The sequence below is a fragment of the Amblyomma americanum genome, chromosome 2, assembly GCF_052857255.1.
Source record: "Amblyomma americanum isolate KBUSLIRL-KWMA chromosome 2, ASM5285725v1, whole genome shotgun sequence".
Taxonomy (NCBI): Eukaryota; Metazoa; Arthropoda; class Arachnida; order Ixodida; family Ixodidae; genus Amblyomma; species Amblyomma americanum.
The window spans coordinates 115,525,816-115,546,586 of record NC_135498.1 but is presented as its reverse complement, the minus strand read 5'-3'; the positions used below and the strand labels follow the sequence as shown (position 1 = coordinate 115,546,586).

Here is a 20,771-nt window from a genome sequence, read left to right as displayed (position 1 = left end):
TAACCTGCAGTGCCGCTTTTCTCCAAACTACTTATTATGCTCGCAAACAACTGTCGTATACGACTACATTGCTGCGTCGGTGGCAAGGGTAAAGGCTTCTGTATGGTAAAGCTACTACACCTCCACTCCACTACAGTTAAACTTTATTCTATTCCTTCTGAGGGAGGACGCGGCGGTCAGCATAATTTTTATTGCGCTTACAGTATAGGTGGTCGTGGTGATGGTAGCTGTTTATTTAAAAAATGAAGGAAAAGAATGTTGCTGGCTGTAGCATTTGCTACCTATCATTAAGCAACCGACCTGCAGCCGGCGGAGATAAAAAAGAGAGGATAGCGAGAAGTTTAAAGGGGAGCTATAGTAAGAAAGGGCAGGGGAGAGGTTTTGTACACCATTTACAAAATGCAGAAATTAGTAAACTTCGCGTCGATCGCACGCAAATGTCCAGGCGCTGTCCGAGAATAAGAGCGCGCGAGCAGCCACTGCAGTTATTTAAAGTACATAAAAGACACTGTATATATATATATATATATATATATATATATATATATATATATAGCCAGGCGCACGTAGTGTCCTCTCGCGAACTAGTCACCTAGTCACGCGCGCGGCACAGTGCACGCCTAGCCGGGTTGGGGGCCCAGCCGCATACCTGCCCAGGTAGCGGCCACGTAGCGTACACGTCACGCGTGCAGTACACGGCAGCCTCAACCCCACAGAAGCCTTCACGCACGAGAAGGGCACGCAGCACCGAAACGAAAAAGCGATTCCAAAATAAAGCCTCCACCAGGCACGGGCAGTATTGAAAATTCATGTATTGTGAGCACTGTGTGTGCCTTCATCGTTGTCGCCTCTGGCTGCGACTTCATTCTCTTTGGCCTGTAAATTCCCATAGTCATCGCTTGCGGCTGTAAGATCGGAGCTAGAATAAACCTCTTCCGCGAAGTCTTCCCTCACACGTGGTGCAGGTACACCTTGGTTCCCCCGTATCCTCTTTCCCCGCTTCTCCATTGGAGCTGCGTTCGGATAGCCGCTTGTGTAATGTGACCGTCATGTCCGAAGAGGAGAACGCAGACGGCCTGGGTACCTCCCGCTCGCCCTCCGCTGTGCCCGCAACTTGGACCGTGAGCAGCCGTCAAGGCGACCCTCAGATGTTTGCTGGCCTGCGCGGCGACGACGCCGACGATTGGCTTGACCACTACGACCGCCCGAGTTTGTGCAACCGATGGGACGACTCCCTTAAACTCCTGAATGTGTCTTCCTGTTAGACTGCCGTATATTCCAGAGTGTATATTCCAGAATGTATATTCCAGACTGGACAAGTTTCAAGCTGCAATAGCGACAAATTTTTGGCACTCCGGCTGTTCGGTCTGAAGTACCCAAGAAGAAGCTCGTTGACCGCATCCAGCGCCCTACTGAGTCGTACACTTTTTATATTGAGGATGAACTTGCTCTCGTTTCGGCGTGTCAGTGCCACCATGACCGAGGCTGGCCATGTTCGCCACGTCCTGAAGGGTATCGGCTCTCTTGCGTTCAATGCCCTTGCCGTTCAAAACCCTACGTCTGTCGATGCCATCATCGCCTCCTGCCAACGCCTAGGTCAGCTGCAATCCATTCATTTGCAACCTGACCCGGCTGCCTCCGCCGACTCCGACCTGCGTGCTCTAATTCGTGCGTTCACTCGTGAGGAGCTTCTCGCGCACGGTTCTTCGCGCCGCACCGAACCTGCGCCTCCTGCTCCGTCCTCTGCTGGTGCTGTCCTTCGCAGCATCATCAAAGAAGAGAGCGTCGATGGCCTACTCTCAGGCACCAGGCACCCCTGATCTTCGCCCTACACCCACGTACGCTTAGGTCGCTGCCATGCCACCTGTCTTTGGTCCGCTTCCAACGCCAGCGCCGCCACGTGACCGTGTCACAGCTTTGGCACCTCCAACCTCAACGTCACCCTTCTACTCGCTCCGGCGCCCCAGCCACCCGATTTGTTGTTATTGCGGCTTCCGGGACCATATTTCCCGCTTCTGCCATCGAACGTGGCGAGTATGAAGCCTTCGAAGGTGCGCACAGTTCTCACAGTATATTTGAATTATTCGATATGTTTCGATATTTTTGTTTGTGGGTATTAGGTATCCCTTGCCAAAAATTAAAGTATCGGAGCAGCGGTATCGAAAATACATTTTTAATGTATCATGTATCTTAACCATACCTGTTACAAAAAATAAAGTTGCCCTTGATTTTAAGGCTGCTTCGAGTAAAACTTTGGGCTGGCGGCGCTCACTGATGAGGGGCAGAACCCTGAAAAAAGGGAGGAAGTTAAAAGACAAGATGCGAATTCTGTTGTTCCGGTCAGCCGTCTTCCATTCTACTGTAGTTATTGGGTGGATAGACGATATAAATGTTGTGTTTTGCACATGCGGTGACAGAAGGGACGAAGAGGCAGGGTCACCGTTATGGCAGAAACCACATGCTTTCAACCCCTATTTAAAGTTACGGTGGTTGCCCGACAGAAATGTAAGACGCGCCTTCATGCTCAGGAGCTTATATAACATTTGTTGTTTGCTTCTTAAACGCGATAAACGTCAAGCACTCTTCCGCACTCAGGTCAAGGGAGATATTAGAGCCGGCAGTGTCGACTCCATCAGCTGACGCCTTTATTTTTTGAGGAGAAACGTAATAGAAGTCGTAGTTGTCAACAGGCGCTAGTGAAACTTGAGTTTATTACCTATTCCGCGAGGGTCCTCAGCGCTTCTCCACTGCCTCTTTTCGTGCACAGTCGTGGAAACTGGAGCCACCTCGCGCTGTTGAGCGACTTGTGGGTTTGGCAGTAAAGACTTAGTACGAATAACTGTCGTGTGCGGCTGCTGCAGAAGTAGTTATGCTGATGTGTTGCGCCGTCGATCCTGGTTCGGACGACGCCTTCATATGGCAGAAAACGCGCCTACACATTACGCTGTCTCACTTCCGAAACGAGTCCCCGCAGGGGGGCGTCTGCAGCGTCCAGACTTTGGTGAGTGGCGAAACCTAGGGTTCCTGAGCATCCGCAGGGACATCCCCACAGGAGGTTGATGGTGAACATTGTGTCACCACGGACCCGAGCACCCGCGCTTAGCTGTGCGTGGCATCGTCGTGCCCGGGGAAAAGGGGATCGTGATGGTTGAGCCATGCCGAGCGTTTCGACTTTAAGGCCCCTCGGCGGTGGCAACACACCACTTTGGCCCCAGCTTCCTGTAGGCGGTACTTCCGGCCTGACCAGACCGGGGGAAATCAGCAGTCGCCTTTTCCTATGCTCCTCTCTATCTTTCACTTTCCTACGCCTTTCTCACAACTCTCCTGTATCCTACTCTCTTCTTTATTTTTCTTTTTCCTTTTGGCGAAGGTTACCTTGTGTGGCCAGCCACCGTTGCGTCATATTTGATTATAGTTGGTCTGTACAGCTGGCGTGGGCAGGACTTGCTTTCAAGTTCCCGTCCCGTCCCTTTGTTGGGCTCCGGGGTGGGTGGCTGGCACCATGACCGAAAAACTAAATTTTTTTATGGCTCCCCCACTTTACAAATCTGATTGCTCTCTCAAAGGGGGTGGAACGAGGAAGCAGAATTTACTTGCAAAAAAGAAAGCAACATCACAAGGTTTCACGTGATCCATAGTGAAAGTGAATAAAAAAACACAGGCAAGACTCATATCCCTGTTCCTGGTATCAAAGTGCCTGACAGACACCTTGGGCCCTGGCTACAAGGGCTCAGAAATGGCTAGCGGTGACTGACTGCTTGAACTGCGCGACAGCATCCAGTGTTCCAAACTCTCAAACATTGCGTCTATCTGGGACATCTCTGTCTCCGTGACCCCCCACCGATCTCTCAACAAAGTAAGAGGCGTTATCTCTGAAATTGACTTTATCCATCTGACAGAAACCAAAGACTCTCTGACCAAAATGTAATTTACCTTCACAGAATGGAAATCCGCAAGGATAACAATGAAATGGATAATAAACACTTGGCCCTCACATTTAGCACCAGCACTTTGCCCGAACTTATCGAAGTTGGATGCCTTAAAGTCAACGTCACACACTACATAGCGAATTCCCGCCGATGTTTCATTGTCAGAAGTTTGGCCACGGCTTGCAGAGTTGCCGCGGTCCAAAAGCTGCGCGAAATGCGCTTTTAAGGACCACCATTCTGAGGAATGTGAAGCAGCACTACGCTGCGCAAACTCGAAGGAGACCACGCTGCGTACTCCAGGGCATGTCCGTCCTGGAAAAAGGAGAAAGAAATGATCACCATAAAGACCAAAGAAAACATTTCAGGCGGTTTGCGCTTACCAACACATTCTCCTTCACAGCAAAACCAAACTTCGCTGATGTGGTGCCCAGGGGCGTAGCACCAAACAGCACTCCGGCACCTGCCGTGGTCAATTCCACCGAGCCTCTGTCAGGGCCATTCACGCCTCAAGTAGGGACAGCGAAAGCTTCCCTGCCATTCAGGGAGCGTCGGTCCATGGGTCGGCATCCCGCAGGGCTTCGCCCCGTCGGGGGAGGCCTGAAATACACACAACTGCGGCTTCTCCGCGGTCCTCTACCACCTCTGGCGAGGCGATGGACGTAACTCCCAGTCCACCCGCTTTGCAGCGGCGAAACAGCTCCGTTGAGCGAAAAAAAAAAGACAGAGCCCTCATAACGGGGCCAGAAATGTATATCGCTTCCTTTCCGATCCTACCCAAAAACAAAAACATGACTTTTGTGTTTCAATGAAACTGTAGGGGACTGCTGGAGAATTACAGTGACATAACACATATCCTGGGGTCAACGTTGCCTCTATCCTGATGTGCTCAGGAGATGAATCTTGGTCCACAAAATGCAAACATTTTAGAACATTATAAAACTTTTCGACAATATCGCGAGCAGGCAAAGAGACTCTCGGGAGGCGTCGCTATTGTTACTCAAAACGGTGTCCCTGCTCAAGAAATCAAACTTAACTTAAAACTTCAGGTGGTTGCGTTTAGCGTCGTCAGCTATAAAACAATAAATATATGTTCTGTATACATTCCCCCGTACATCAACATTAACAATCCAAGATTTTGAAGGCCTGATAGATGAACTGCCGCAGCCATATCTGGTAGTTGGCGATTTTTACGCCCACTCTCCGTTTTGAGGAAGTGAACGCTGTGACTCAACGGGCCAAACGATCGGAGATTTTATCCTCTCAAATAACGGCTGTCTTTTAAATACGGAAAAAACCACATATTGGCGCCCAAGCTCAGCAACAATGAGCTGCCTTGATATAGGTTTCGCATCAGCATCTCTTTTTAACGATTTTAAATGATATGTTTTAAATGACCCCCTGGGGAGTGGTCACTTACGTGCTCTCATCAGGGTCTCCAACCGCAACCGCACTACAGTCATCCCCTCAAAATCACGGCGCTAGAAAATAAACCTCGCCGACTGGTCGGTTTTCGCAAGAAGGGCCACTCTGGAAAAAGAACTGACTGACGACAAAGCATAGACGAAATTAATTAAAAGTTTACTACATGCAAAATATCGGCCGCAACACTCGCTATACCACAAACAACCGGACTCGTACAGACGAAACACAAAGTATGGTGGACCCAAGAATGTACACTGGCAAAAAACAGCAAATTAAAGCCTGGGGCGCTCTCCTTTGGTATACCACTGTGGAGAACTTGCCTAAATATAAGAGGGCCAAGGCCAGAGCGCGGTTCGTTCGCAGGAATGCAGAAAGATAGTCGCGGGCGGCAGAAATATGCCTCCTCAATAAACAGCTCAATAACCTCAAAGAAAATGTGAGAAAAGTTATTTAGGTTCACTGGTGACCATACCCATTTCACACTTACTCTCCTGACAACACCTTGGACAAAGATCATTAGAAGAACAGGCCAACCTATTGGGCTAGCATTTTGCTGAAGATTCAAGTTCGTCCAATGATACAAACACATTCCAGAAGCGCAAAGCAGCAGCAGAAAAACAAAAGCTTCCACCTGGTTCAGGTATGCATGTGGACTATAACCAGCCTATCACCATGCAAGTAATAAATAGAGTATTATCTTCCGGAAAACAGACAGCACCAGGCCCAGACAATGTGCATTACAATATGCTTGCCTTTCTCTCTGATGCTGCCATAGAGGTACCGTTGAAATCCTTCAGTAAAATATTGATAAGTGGGAAAATATCTGAGGAGTGGAAGAAAGCAGTCATAGTACCTTTTCTGAAACCCGGAAAGCCACCAACAAGTCCTAGCAGTTACAAACCAATAGCCCCCACCATCTGCATTTCGAAATCATTCGAAAGTGTAATAAACATTAGACTCACCTTCCTACTCGAATTTCGGCGACTGCTAGATGTACATCAATGTCGATTCAAAAAAGTATGCTCGACCACTGATCGTATTGTCCTTTTAGAAAACAGCATCCGGGAGGCGTTCGTCCACAAGCAGCACTGTATCGAGGTCTTCTTCGACCTGGAGAAGGCCTGCGATACCACGTGGAAGTTCGGCATCCTCCGTGACCTAGCAGAGCTAGGTATCGGCGGCAGGATGATGAACTGCTTGAACGACGTCCTGGCTACCGCACATTCCGAGTCTGCCTAGAAGCTACTCTTTCCATGACTTTCACCCAAGAGAACAGCGTTCCCCAGGGGTGCATCCTGAAACCAATGCTGTTGACAGGAAAAATAAATTCCTCAGCTAAAGTAATGCCCAAGTCCATAATGTACTCGGTTTCTGTAGACGACCTACATATAGCTTACACTTCCTGCAGCATATCGACCTGTGACAGAAAAATACAAATTACACTAAATAAACTGGCTGCTTGAGCAGATAGAAATGGATTCCAGTCTTCTTCTCTATAAACAGTAGATGTTATGTTTTCATTGCGACGAGGCCTACAGGTTGATCCCAATCTATATTTGAACCAATCCGCATTACCAATTGAAGAAGAACATACATTTTTAGGTGTCACTTTTGACAGCTCACATTTCTCCCACAGATTAACAACCTTAAAAAGAAAGCATCCCAAGCCGTGAATGTATTAAAGGCGCTCTCGCGAAAATGGTGGGGGTCCTATAGAGCATGCTTATTACAAACCTATCGCTCTCTGGTGCGCTCTAAGCTGTAGTACGGGTGTCTAGTTTATGGCCCAGCAAGTGCATCCTTCTTGAAACGATTGGACCCTGTCTTTAATCTTGTTCTGCGCCTATCAATTGGAGCATATAGAACACCCTCAGTAAACAGTCTTTATGTTGAAGCTAATGAGCCCCTCACTAGAGTACCGAGGAGTCGTACTGACACGCGCGTACGTCCTAAAAACGCGTTCTCTTCCTAAACATCTCTGCCATCCCATTGTCACCAAGTGCGCATCTAAAAAAATTATTCGACAACAAACCACATTTCAATAGCTACTAATACTATGCTTTGAAGGTAACTGCGAATAGTTAGGAGTACTAGATTCCCTACCGAATATTGTACAAAGATATGAATATTTGCCACCATGGTACCGCCTCCATTCTGTATGTGACTTTCACTGACACATTTACACAAAGAGGAAACGCCACGTGAGCACATAAAACGAATTCTTTGTACTGCAACAAAAACCTGACACCTAGACTGAATTTTACACTGATGAATCAAAAACAGAAATTCATGTTGGATGTGAAGTAATTCAAGGAAGAAATGAAAGAGATGATATGGCTGCCGCAGTACGCATTGGTTTTTACTGCCGAGTGTCACGCCATCTTTGTAACCGTAGAACAAATAGTAAAAGAGAATATAAAAAATAGCATCATTGACACTGATCCCCCAGTATGCTCAAAGCACTGCACTCTAGAAACGCTGCGGAGCCCATAATAGAAAACATCATACATAACATAGTAACAATCACAAAACAAAAGCATAACAACACTATATTCTGCTGGGTCTCTAGCCACGTTGGAATTGTGGGTAATGAGAGAGCAGATTGGTCAATTAAAACAAGTGAACAAACCTTACAGGGATTGTTTGAAATTACTGCACAGTAAACTAATAAATAAGTGGCAGCTTGCATGGGAAAAACACATAAACAAGAAACAGCACTGTATAAAGCCCGTCTTAGGAGAATGGAAATCACGTAGATACAAAGAGCGTTTTACCGAAATTATTTTATCCCGGCCCATTGGACACACACCACCTTACGCATATCTTCCTCCTGGCAAAACAAGACAAGCCACTCTGCGAACTGTAACCCACAGTAAACCACATTTTAATTTCGTGTACAAAACTTCTCTCCCCCTTGCTCGCGCGCTCTCTTACGTGCGAGATTGCTGCTTGAGCACAGCCGCGGAAACGAGACACATTGCGCTGCCGTAGCTGCTTGTGGCTTTGCAGAATCTCGGACGAACTAACACCATGCTGAACCAGCAGCCCTGCTGCTATACTGAGGGATCAATTTTGACTCGGACGACGAGCCGCCACCGCAGAATAATTAGCGCTCCAAATGGATGTTGGAACGGTTGCGAAGGGCGCGTAAGCAAGGTGCTTTCGAAAACTTTATGCGAGAGTTGGCCGTAGAAGGTGCGGAGTGCATGGTACCGCCGCTGGACACGCACGGACACCTGCTCGTTTGAAGAACTTTTAGCCCGAATAAGACCAGGAATTAAAAAAAAGACAAGTTCCGCCTTGCTTTTCCTGCTGCAGGGCGACTCGCCATTCGACTGCGCTACATCGCCACAGCTGAGCTCCTATAGCTTAAAACGAGGGGCCCGCCGCAGTTTCTTCTGCTCGGAAGATCGCTACGGAAGCTTCTTCTCCGATGTTACCTCGTGCGCTGTTCTATTTGTGGGACGTACACTGTCCGTTATACTTAGTGGCACGGGCAGGGACAGTAATTTTTCGTTATTTTTATGGTCCCCCAATAATTTTTGTCCCCAAAGAACGTGAGTCCATGCCGCGATGTGTCCATCTTTGCATAGCGATAGCCTCTTCCTCAATAACAGGGCTAATTCTCTCTGTGTTTTTCTCTCTCGATCCGTTCTATGAATAGATCTCAGCTAATTGCTGATATGTGGCCTTATTTTCAGGAGACTATCAAATTTCCATCCAGCGGATGTTCAGATACTTCTCCGGGATCGTGCAGGATGTTTTCAAAGCTATATATGCCAAACTGAAAGACGACTTCTTGAAGGTATACAATTGCTGCAGTTTGTCAGATCTGCGACTGATGTGAAACTATACAGGATAATTTTTTAAAACATATTTTAGTTTTAAAACTCAGGGACACGTTGCCATGGCCTGTAGATGACTTCTACAGCAGAGCGGACATTGTGTGCCTGATAGAGCTCCATAATTTGATCAGTGGATAATTAAAATTAACAGATCAACTTTTATTTTTTATTTTAGGGGGCAACATTATATTGCGAAATTCACGGACGCCAACATCGAAGATGTGCACCGTTTTTTAAATTTTTGTAGTGGGAGCTCCACTAGGCTGCCAGTCGAGCATTTCGGGGTACATGGGAGAGGAAAGTTGTGCGCATGCGCTGTTACCATGGAAACCGAAGAGGAGCAAAATGTGGTTTGCGCTTCGCCGTCGCCGCGGCCGCCAAAGCCGTCAAAGCCGAGCGTGACGTCACGCGGATGAGCAATTGTGCGCATGCGCCGATACCATGCTAAGCAGAGATACCCCACTGCTGCGCCGCGTTTTTCGTCGCCGCCTCCCCGCACGCCGCTCTATCACCCGAACCTCGCTTCGCTTGCGCAGGATTGCGTATAAAAGGCGGAGATGTAGTGGGCGTCTGTATCACAACGTTTGACATGCATGCAGAGAAGGAGAGTGCAGCCGCTGCTAAATGGCGGTATAGACAAGAAAAGATTAACTCTTCCGATCCTGAGGTTGTCGCCTGGAAGTTGGCTTGAACCAAATAACGCTGGAGACTGTGTGTACGTGAAAATTGGTGTCACCGCTGTCAGACATCTCCCTTCCCTCCCTCAGATCGCGGTGAATAATGGTGACGCCTGCGGTGTTCAGCTTCTGGACAGCGGCATTATTATGCAAGGAGTCTACGTGGCACCGGGAACATCTCTCAAGCAGACGATTGGTGTGGTTGCCACGTGTGTACCAGCCTACTGCACGGTTTCACAGTTGTGTATGACTTTGGGTGATTTCAAAATGAAACAGGACTCTCTTAGTCAGTGTATGAAAGAAAAGGTTGACTTTAATTTAGCTTCGGACTCTCACGTCTGTACTACACAATGGGAAACTACTATAGAGCTTGTATACTAAGAGGCTCTACCAAATCGAAATACTGTATCCACAAAACTGATACCGCTGCACGCTACTTCACAGATCATCAGGAAGTCTTCGTCTTTGTCAAGCAAAATGAATAAAAGATGTGTATACGCAATGTCTCTCATTGCTAAACATACGGTGACCGCAACAAGCTCAGCCAGGGAAACGCACCTCTCGCTACGAATATCCTGGTATAGCCGAGCTAAGCCACTGCCAATTTTTTATCTTCAATATGGTTCAAAGTTCATATTATTATTATTAGAAGGTTTTATCAATAAAATAAAAACGGAAGGAAATAATTTGTTAGCCGCGGCATCTGCCATCGAAACCGAAAGTAGCTGAGCTGCGGCTAGCGGAAATAAAAGGAGAGGAAGAAGACAGGAACAAAGAAAGAAAGAGGGGAGCGATAGAAACTGATCAAGAATAGGAGAGCTTCGAAAGTCAAAATTGCGCATTTTAAAGCTCTTTCAGTTGCTTGTCCCGCGCTGCATAGTTTTAAAATGTCGCTGCGCGCAGTATCGCCGCCGAAACCGTGTGGACTGTTTCTGCGCCTAAAATACAAAAAGTGCGTCCCTATTTGCTACATTAGAAATGCTATCGACCCCATTTTATAAATGTGCAACGCGGGAAAGCCAACTGAAACAGAGATGTGGAAAGTATAGCAGAGGGATTGTGTCGTGTGCGTTCATATGTGTGTTACGTTCCTCTGAAGAAAGCAGAGGGTGAATTCCGGTCAGTGATCGGTGAACTAATGCGCCGTTTCTCTCCTGGAGAACTATACACAGGGGCTTGGACATCGGCTACCGCTCCGGTCCATCAGAGCGTCGTATATTTTATTCAAGCAAATGTGGAGAGTCAAAACGTTTCCTTTTACAAATTGGCCCGCCAGCTTTTGTGATTCTTTGCCCTCAAGCGGCAATTCAGGTGCAGCATTTTTAGGCCTCAAATATTGGACAATTGCCGGCCTTTGGCACGTGCCGCAAGTCTGAGTAATGAAGCAGTAGAAGAAGAGGAACAAAAGCGCGCGTCGTTCTCAGAGTGTCCGCCATTGGTATCGCTTCAGGTATGATTCCAGCCGCGTACGACGACCACAAGGACACAAAGAGGCCTGACTCCAGAAGAAGCTCCGCAGAGAACGAGTCTTCTCCCGGATTGGCTTCCTCCCCCCAGTATGGAGGATCACACCAAAATGTGAGCAAGCCCAGCCATGAAGCTCCTGCAGCTTCTGCGCAGGGCTGCATCCAGCCGGACGTCGCCACCTCTGCCTCCGACAACTTAGGGGACAGCCGTTCTAACGAACCTTCTGGAATCAAGCGAGAGCCACTGACTCTCGAAGACATAAAGCCTCGAATCATGGCTGCTGAGCAGAGCGGGTGTGCCAGCACTGTATTGTGCGAGACTCGCATCGTTTCATCCGCGACACCGCCTTCATTGACTGCCCCCGAAACAGCCATTGGGCTTCCTAGACGGTCAGAAATAGGGGACAGCGAGGATCCACAGCTTCCAGCGCCAGATTACGAGGGCTCGCAGCCACAACGATTACTAGAGAAGGCGACGCCTCCACCCATTGCCTCTGATATTATTGTAGGACTTTCTACACGGCCGCAGCTTGAGGTGAGCGACGATCCCCCGCCAGCAGTGCAAGAGTACGAAGGCACGCAACCGCGGCGATCGTTAGAAACTGCTGTCAGTGTTGAGAATTATTTGTTACAAACATCGCCCGGAGCGTCACCTCGTGACGAAGCGCGCCCTCCGGGCAGGCGCAGAACCAGCATCCAGAGTGAGACCGAGCGATCTGGCTCCGGAGCTAGTTTACCAGGAGGCGGCCAGACACCTCCATCTAGCGTCTCCTCCACGAGCAAGAGCAAAGGCTCGGACGGCAGCCTGACGGCGCCCGCAGCAACTTCGGCTTGGCTGTTGCGGAAACCAGCAGAAGGTCAGAGGGCGTCCATGCGTAACGGTTTGAGAGCGCATCACCAACCGTCACTGTCCTCCGGATTATCATCAGTGAGGGAGGGTCAGAGATATCGGCGCAAGCAGTCCTTGTCGTCCTTTTTTCAGAGGCTCAACACATTCAGCAACGAACCCGATGGACAGCAGCGTTCGAAGGTAACTACCAGGAAGTTCTCATGCCAACACTTTAGGCTGCTTGGTGCTTCCGTTACGTTGCATCCGCATGTCCGCAAAGCGTAACCTTCATCCTCCGGGATCTTCATCACAGAGTCATGCTAGCGTACTCTCGGCACAAAAGTCGTGACGTCACGTTTAGTTGACGAGGAACTTATACATAACAGTGCGTTCCCGGTCCTTTGTCACAGGAAACTACCAGAAGTATACATGCTGAACTTTTGGGTATATTTAAACGTTTTTAAACTCACAAAGGACAAGTATTAAAGATATATCGTCCACTACGCAGTGTGATTTTCCTAACACAGTTACCATTTCTTAACAGTGCAATTAAGTTAGCGCTATTTGAGGTCGCTTAGTTGCTGCCCGTGCGTGTCCCTTTTATAGCTCGCCCTCTAATATATCGAGGAAAGACTACGGGTTTGCTTTTTCGAAAGCGTTTTATAATTTTGGTACCCACCTTTTCACTTACAACATGGAAAAATCTCCCTAATGGTCCCAGTATTGTGCACAGGTGCTCCGCGCTGAAGCTCAGCGCTTTATTCTTACATTTCGTTTTTTTTTGTGCTCCCTCGTTACGGGCGGGTCAAAATTTTTCTTGTACTCGAGCGATCAGAGGCCTCGTCCATCAACAAGCGCGCTGGCACGAACACTTTCCACTTACACGGTCGCCGTCAAGCAAGCTCCCCACACTTTTCTCACGTGTGCCCGTCCAAGCCAGTTTGTCACACGCCATGGACTCTAGCCTCTGCAAGAGAAAATTTCCTTTACCCTCCTTTCTGGTACGGGCGCGAAGCTACATTGGAACACTACCCAGCCGTTTCTGCTCTGCGCAAACACATCGCCTAGACGCGGTGAACCACGACAGCACACCACGCATTGCGCTGTGCTAAGATGGCAGAAGTACTGTAAGGCGCAGCAACTCGTCAGCAGTGACTTAGGATGCAATTTCTAAGAGATCACGCTCGGGTATGCACTATATATGGCTAATACGGTGAGATAAAATGAAGCAAGCGAACAAACTGGTAAAGATTCCACACAATACACAGTTCTGACAAACGCAACATGGCTATATTCAGCCTCAAAAACTACAAGCAATTTAGAGGAAGCTACGAGCCCAACACGAAGACTTCGTGTTTTGTCCCGACGTGGTGGGAGGCCAACCACGCAGGTTTGTAAAGATATCTCCCTGTACTCAAATAGTTTGTACTCCACTGGCAGCAAGTTGTGAAACGAAGTTTACAAACCCTAACCGAACTTCCTTAAAAAGAGCACACGCTTAAAAAAGGCATCTGACCTAATGGTCTTTACCATGCAGGCCTTTGGCCTGAAGGCTAATCTACTCGTATTTACCTGGAAGGCATTTACCATGGAGGCCTTCACCCCAAAATGTCTTTACCACAAAGGCTCTTATCCTGAAGGTCATTTGAAGTGAAGGCCTGCCAGGTGTACACAACAGGCAGGTTGTCCACAACCGGGTGGTCAGGTTGGCCTCCTGCCTCAAAGCAGGCTTCAGGAACGTATTTACGTATGCCGAGAATCGGAAATTGGGCCCAATAGTGCTGTAGGGGTATGCTTAGATTTTTTTAAATTACTGCTATTTGTCAGTTGGATATTAATAGAGTAGTTATTTTACTGTAGATTTAGAAGACGCCCCGTACGCACAGTTTCTACTCCACTGCCGGCATGTTACGAGACGCATAAAATATATACCCTATTAATATCCGTTTGATCAACACAATGAATTAAAAATATCTGAACATTCTCCTATGCTTCTTGGTTTTGGTGTAGCCTAATCAGGGGCGGTTTTATCGCATGACGTTAACCTAATGCAGAGAAAACTCAACTCTGTTATAGCAGAGTTGTCGTGCAAAATGTTAATTCTACGATAATTACTTGTAACTAAGGGTATAGCATGTACCCGTTCGGGCTGAAGATGCCCCGAAATGGGTTCGACCGCTTGAAATACAGCTCATCATAACTTTCAAAGGCTACATCGAGTTTGACAATTCCGTAACGCCCCATACTGTGCAGTGTCGAAGAATCGTTGGCACCTCTGTGGCAGGTATTGAATATAACGAGCACGGTCCCTTTTTATTATAACGCAATCTTTATTAATAATTTATTCTGTTTTGACAGCCTGTGCTTTCGCGTCGGTTTTTTTAAAATCGCAAGTTTAATTGTACCGTCTTCTCCTAGAGTAACTCAGCAACGGGATTTGTTCCTTCGCCTTGTAGAGGAACACTTATGGCGCCGCTTAAGCACTAAATCTGTGGAAGGTAAGGATAGTCCTTCTCCTCACCTATAGAGACCATTGCGTCTTTTTGGGCGCCGTAAAGGCTACGCTATGCGGCAGAGAAGCAAACCCCACTGCCTGGTTACTTTCGGCAAAGACTGCACGTGGTATAGCAGTCGTGCACCTCAGAGGTTGTCTAAACTCCATGTCATAAGCAGCCTACTGGTGAAAAGAGGATTTGATAGCAGCTCTACTCATGGCAAGGATTTTGGCAACACTTTATGTGCTATTTTTCTCTCACAGGGACAATGTGCTTCGAGTGCCGCGATCATGGTAGCTGGAGTACCGTTCAGAAAGCGAGATGTGCTCATTGCGGCTTTGTTCGTGGCGGCCGTGACAGCCGTGATTGTCGTCGCAGTGGTCGCGCTGGTGAACGCCACTGAGCCAGTCTCTTCGAAGCGGTTCTGCAAGACGAAAGATTGTTTCGATCACGCCTGGCTGCTTACCGCCAAGCTGAATCGCAGTCTCGACCCTTGCCGAAACTTCAGCGCTTACGTATGCTCCGCCTGGTCGCCTCCCGAAGGCTACCTCGAGCACTCCAACTCGGCCATGGACGACGTGCGCAAATCGTGGTTCCCGGCGTTCGAAGGCATCCTGGTCGATGGTTCACGAACTATTGCCAGCGGGTACAAACCACTTGCCATGTACTCCTCTTGCATGGGCGAGCGATCGCAGTACGGCTCGAACGTTGGCGTATTCCGGAAGTTTCTAAACGACTGCAGACTGTCCTGGCCTGGCGAACAAGATCCCGGCGACACGAAAGCCCTCGACGTGCTGCAGACGCTGGCCTTAAAGTGGCACGTTCCCCTCTTCTTTCAAGTGAGAGTACTGCGTCTGACATCCGTCTCGAAGTGGCGCTTTACTTTGGAGCCTGGATCACTCATCCCTCTCATGTTCCAGCACCACGTCACGGTAAGCGAGGCAGGAGGTTACGCCAAGTACTGGACCACGTTTCAGGTTATCCTGAGTGGCGCGCAGAACGAGGTGGAGATAAACAAGACGCTTATCGACGCAACAATGCGAATGGAAAGAAATATATTCAGAAGGCTTCTGACCGCCATGCGTCCTCCAGCTGTCGAACCGGCGCTGGTGTCCATCTTGCATTTGGGATCCTACACTCCGCCCCTCGCCTCTGACCAATGGCTTAGGGCTTTCAGACAAACGCAGCTCAAGCCCTCAGTGGAGCCCAGCGACGAGGTGCTGCTCAGCGACGTCGCGTTCTTCGCGGTGTTGGCAAGCGTGCTGGCTTCTTACGACGACAAACAGCTCCTCGCCCTGATAGCCTGGTCATTCGTGCAGCTGTTCGCCCCGGCTGTAGATTTCCGGCTGCTGGAAAACCGATACGACCAGGGCGTCGCTCTGTACCGGCCGTACTTCTGCGAGCGATTCGTCGAGACCGCCTACCGTATCCTCGTGACTGCACTGAGCTCCGTATCACGCTTCACGCGACAGGAGCGCTCTCTCGTGAAGACCGGCTTCAACAGTCTGGTCTTGGCCGCTGCCGACATGGTGGAAGCGACAACCTGGCTGGACGACGTGAGCCGATGGCTCGCCGTTCAGAAGGTCTCCACCACTCGCCTTTTTCTGTGGCCCCCAGAGCGAATGCTCGTGAGCAGCGAGCTCGAACTTTTGTACGAAGCTTTTCCTAATGCTGAGTCCTCGTTCGGCGAATACTGGGTAAAGGCGAGTCGCAGCGCCGCCGCGGCGTACCATCCGCGGGAAGATATTGACCTCTTGGGCTATCCGGTGAACTACGCGTTGCCGTACTTCTTCTACGACGCTGCGACTGGCTCTGTCAAGGTGGCCGTTGGCGCTGTGACCGCGCCTCTTTACTACTCCAAGGGTACCAAAGCCATGTTCTACGGGGGACTGGGCTTCTTCATGGCGTTGCAGCTGGTGGCGTCAATGGACAGTCAAGGGCTTAGGTGGCATCCCGACGGCTCGTTCGGAGACTTCTTTCTTTCCAAGTAAGTGCTCTCACTCTCATCGTTTTTGGGGAATAGTGAGGTATTTCTGTCAATGTGCTAAGGTAATTCAAAACAGTTTTAGGCTTTTTAAAGTTAGCTTGGTTTCATTGTTGGTGAACAGCACAACAAAGGCGGGACAAAGGCAAGACAAGCGCTGAGTCGCAACTGAATTTATTGAATAACGAAAAGTGGTAATATATAGTGAACATAAAGCCTTTTTCCCGCCTTTGTTGCGCTGTTCACCCACAATGAATGCTTACCAACTCGCCCAAATTTCAGATTAGCTCGGTTTAACGGAAGCGGTCACCACCACATGCGTGACTACGGGAAAGTTACGGCAAGACAACGCCTATTTTCATACTTTCGAAAACAAAAATAAAATGAGATTGTGCGCGCCATCAAAATCAGGTGTGCTCAAAGTTGTTCCTTTTCCCTTTTGTATGAGTGGTGAAGTTGCAATCACTTCAGAGCCACGCTGCATCCATTTCTTTTCACTGCATTGCGTTTGCGAAGGTATTTATTTTTTTAACACGTATAACAACTACTGGTCTGAGGGGCATTATATTATGGCTGAATGGGAAAGATCCTGCCGCATATGGGGTATAGTCACAAAAGACATTACTGGTGAATGTAGTATACGAAAAACTGGATGAGGCGACTTTCTGCGCTTAAACTTTGACATCATCAGGGAATCCTACAGTGTGCCGTGTTGTCGGAACAAAAAAAAAACGAACGGAAGCAGACTTCTGTGCTAAATGTGCAATGAATCAAGAGAGATGAAACTGGGTAGGATGCATTACGTATGCGCTTGTTGCAGTGGCACAGCACTTATATTTCGTATGTCAGCTCATTGCTGCTCTGGTGTTCCTTCATCACTTTTGGATCCGCTTGAACGGTTCTAGTTCTCTACGGTGTTATTAACCCTCCTCCGCTGTCCACCTCACATCCATGCCTCCTCCGCCGCCTTAGTGGCTCAGCGGTTAGGCGCTCGGCTGCTGACCCGAAAGACGACCCCCCTCCTCCCCCCAGGCGGTCGAATATCAATGGAGGTGAAATTTTAGAGGACCGTGTATTATGCGATGTCAGCGCACTTTAAAAAACCCCAGGTGGACGATATTTCCAGAGCACTCCACTGCGGCGTTCCTCATACTAGTGGCTTCGGGACGTTAAACCCCCATAAGCTATAACCTAATCCGCCTATGCCTCCGTATTATACTTGTGTCTGTCCGCTTATGCGACGGCCAGGAGAATAAATGAAGAAAGGAGGTTGTGTTGGCTCTCTGCGACGCGATACCGCGAAGAGTTGTTGCACAAATAGACGTGCAAAATCATACTCGCGGCGCTTCAACAGCCTTTGAAATCTCTGTGAATAAAAGGTTGCGGAAATGGTGTCCTAGCGACCGTCGCATGGGACACTTAGGAATCACGTGGTCTGGGAAGATCATTGTTAGCTGATCAGTACGGTGTAGATTTTGTCCTCCGAGTGATGCTGTTATACCAACGGGGCTTACCATAATGGCTGACACCACGGTAGGCGAGAATTTGAGGGTGTGTGTATGGGACCGTGGCCACTGCTTCATTAACTGCATGTACAACCGCACCATTCGCAGTGCCTCGGCGGAGAAATTTGCATTGCGAGACGGCTGCCTGCAGACCGAGGGGCAGACCCTCGGCGACAGTAGTGACGACGAGACCCGAACCGGAAGGAGGCGGAACAGCGTGTTTCCCGAGATACCCGCCCTGGAAGTGGCACATGAGGCCTACCAGCGCTCAGTGCGCGACGACGATGCCCCGCAGGGCATCGCGAGCGAGCTCTCCGGGGAGCAGGTCTTCTTCATGACCCTGTGCTACATGATGTGCACGCTGCCCGGGGCCGTGGGGCCGCACACACTGGACTGCAACAAGGCTGTGCGCAACTCGGCGGCCTTCGCCCAAGTCTACCGCTGTCCAAATGGATCCCCTATGAACCCCGCTCGGAAGTGCTCCTTCTTCATTTGATCTGGCGCCAATGGCGACATCGACGATGCCGGGAGTTTTATACGTGCCGACGATTTGTTTTCCTCGCTGTTACTTGCAAACTGAAAGATTATGGCATGCACACAGGACCTGATGCAATTTACCCATGCCCATGTGATGCAATTTTTATTTTATCTATTTCCCTTATCCCATACCTTTATTTCTCTTCTTTTATTTTCGAGTGGTAGTTCTTTGCGCTTCTTTTCTGACTGTCCTCTAATGCTATGCGCCATGGAAACAGTTAAGTGTGAAAACGACATGCTTTTTTCGTGGCTACCTTTGGCAGCTTTTGTATTGTAGAAAGCACAAATTTTGAATCTTGACACTTTATTTCGTCCACTTCCCCAGACGACGCTCGGTTTTACACTACTGCTGATGTTTTGATTGCCTCCAACATAACTAGGCACTTTAGCGATTTCTTGTACAGGCCCTTAACGCCGTTGTATTCATTCGTATGGCATGGGCATTCATTGTTACAATATACCAAACAGACCATTCTGTTTTAAGAGATAGCAATTCCTCTGTGTTCAATAAAAACTAACTTCAGTATTGAATTAGGTACCGGTAGCCGCCAGCGTGACTTAGCCTGACCGGCTGTGAAGATGGATGGTGTGCACTACCATCAGCCAGTCGTCATATGTTGAGAAATATCAGGATTCTTCGGCTTTGCTGCTCTTCCTGGGCCTCCTTTCAGGAAAGGAGCAGTCTTTTAAACGTTAGCACTCTATTCGAGAGAGGGGGGACATTATTACCATAGATCTTTGCCTTCGTGGGTGGCCGTCTTTATTGGGAAACCCAGCCCACGGCCGACAAGCCCAACCTGGTGGCCGGGCAAGGACAGAGAGTGAAAGGGTAACAATGCGGGCCAGTTGGTGTGGGAACACACCAACTAGCCCAGAACAGAACTTTGAGGGAACACTCGCTGTCCCTTCAGGAAAGCAGCCACAAAAACGAGAACAAAAGTGCCCAGGATAGCACAGCGCTGTTCTGCCTACTACTACTAGCTGTTTCCATTTTCGTCGCTGGTTTCATAAGGTACAGACCCACGGAGTTCTCATGGGGTGGCGGGAGTTCTCGCACATTCGCCGACCACGTGGTAGAAAGTCTTGGGGCCTATGCAAAAGTACGTGTGTGTGTGGGGGGGGGGGGATGTGGTGGAGAGGGGAGAGGATCTCTACGTGGACTTTGTGGCATGTTGATGGGATTTGTGCCTGCAGCTGCCGATACCAGCCGGTGCAAAACAGCCTCCTCTGTTGAGGAAGCGGCTGTCCTCCCGGCTAACATTGTCAGCTGAAACGCTTTTGCAAAAGGTGTCCTTACGACGATAGCATCAAATTATCATAATTAGAACCCTGCGAGCAGCGGTCAGTGACATTTCATTCGGGAATTTCCTCCTATCCTGGGAATCCCTTCTATCCTGGGAATAAAGTTGTGTCTAAACGAAATTTTCATGATGTCGCAGTGATACGAATTCTAAGATGGGAACTTTGTCGCCAGATTATCAGCCGAGCGTTAATAAAACAAAAAGAAGGCTGTTTCATTTCGCGTCTTCTCGCGCGCGTCTTTACGCTCACCTTAGCAATGGGCGCACGCTGCATCAGCGCTATGCGATGCGCTGTGTCGGTCACCTTGATGGCATGTTGGCGACTCGTTGCTCTCTTTGGGCGACCTGTGCAACATTGCAACCTCAACCTCAAGCCTGTCGAATAAGTCTGCTAATGGCTGCTGCTTCGGTTTAATTGAGGCGCAGGTACGGCGTGGTGCAGATGATGCGGCTCAGGACGAAGGCGTGAACCACTTTTAGGAAGTCCGCCTCGCCTCGTCCATGTGCCACTTTGGTGACACGCTTGATCACCTGCAGTGTTGCTTGCGTTGACCGCTTGAGTTGCTTTATGGTTTGCCCGTCTCGGCCGTCTTCGTCTATTTGGAGACCGAGAACGCGGATGATGGGAACTTGGGGGGGCCGGGGTTTTCGTCGATGTGCACGGAGATTGGCGTTTGTGTACGGCGGTGTGTTGGCGGTCTCATAATCAAGAGTTTCGATGTAGTGGGCGAGCATTCCAGTCCAACGCTTCATGCATGTGCCTATACGGTTTCCACCGCGG

At 49.0% G+C, this 20,771-nt stretch overlaps 1 protein-coding gene across 1 annotated transcript; it reads left to right on the top strand.

The window, feature by feature from the left end:
• Window positions 1-14,941: 14,941 nt before the first annotated feature.
• On the top strand, window positions 14,942-19,165 carry LOC144119002 (endothelin-converting enzyme 1-like). Its single transcript, XM_077651756.1, has 2 exons — window positions 14,942-16,650; window positions 18,261-19,165. Exons 1-2 carry the CDS (start codon window positions 14,954-14,956, stop codon window positions 18,646-18,648), a joined length of 2,085 nt encoding a protein of 694 aa, XP_077507882.1. The 5' UTR covers window positions 14,942-14,953; the 3' UTR covers window positions 18,649-19,165.
• The last annotated feature ends 1,606 nt before the right edge of the window (window positions 19,166-20,771 follow it).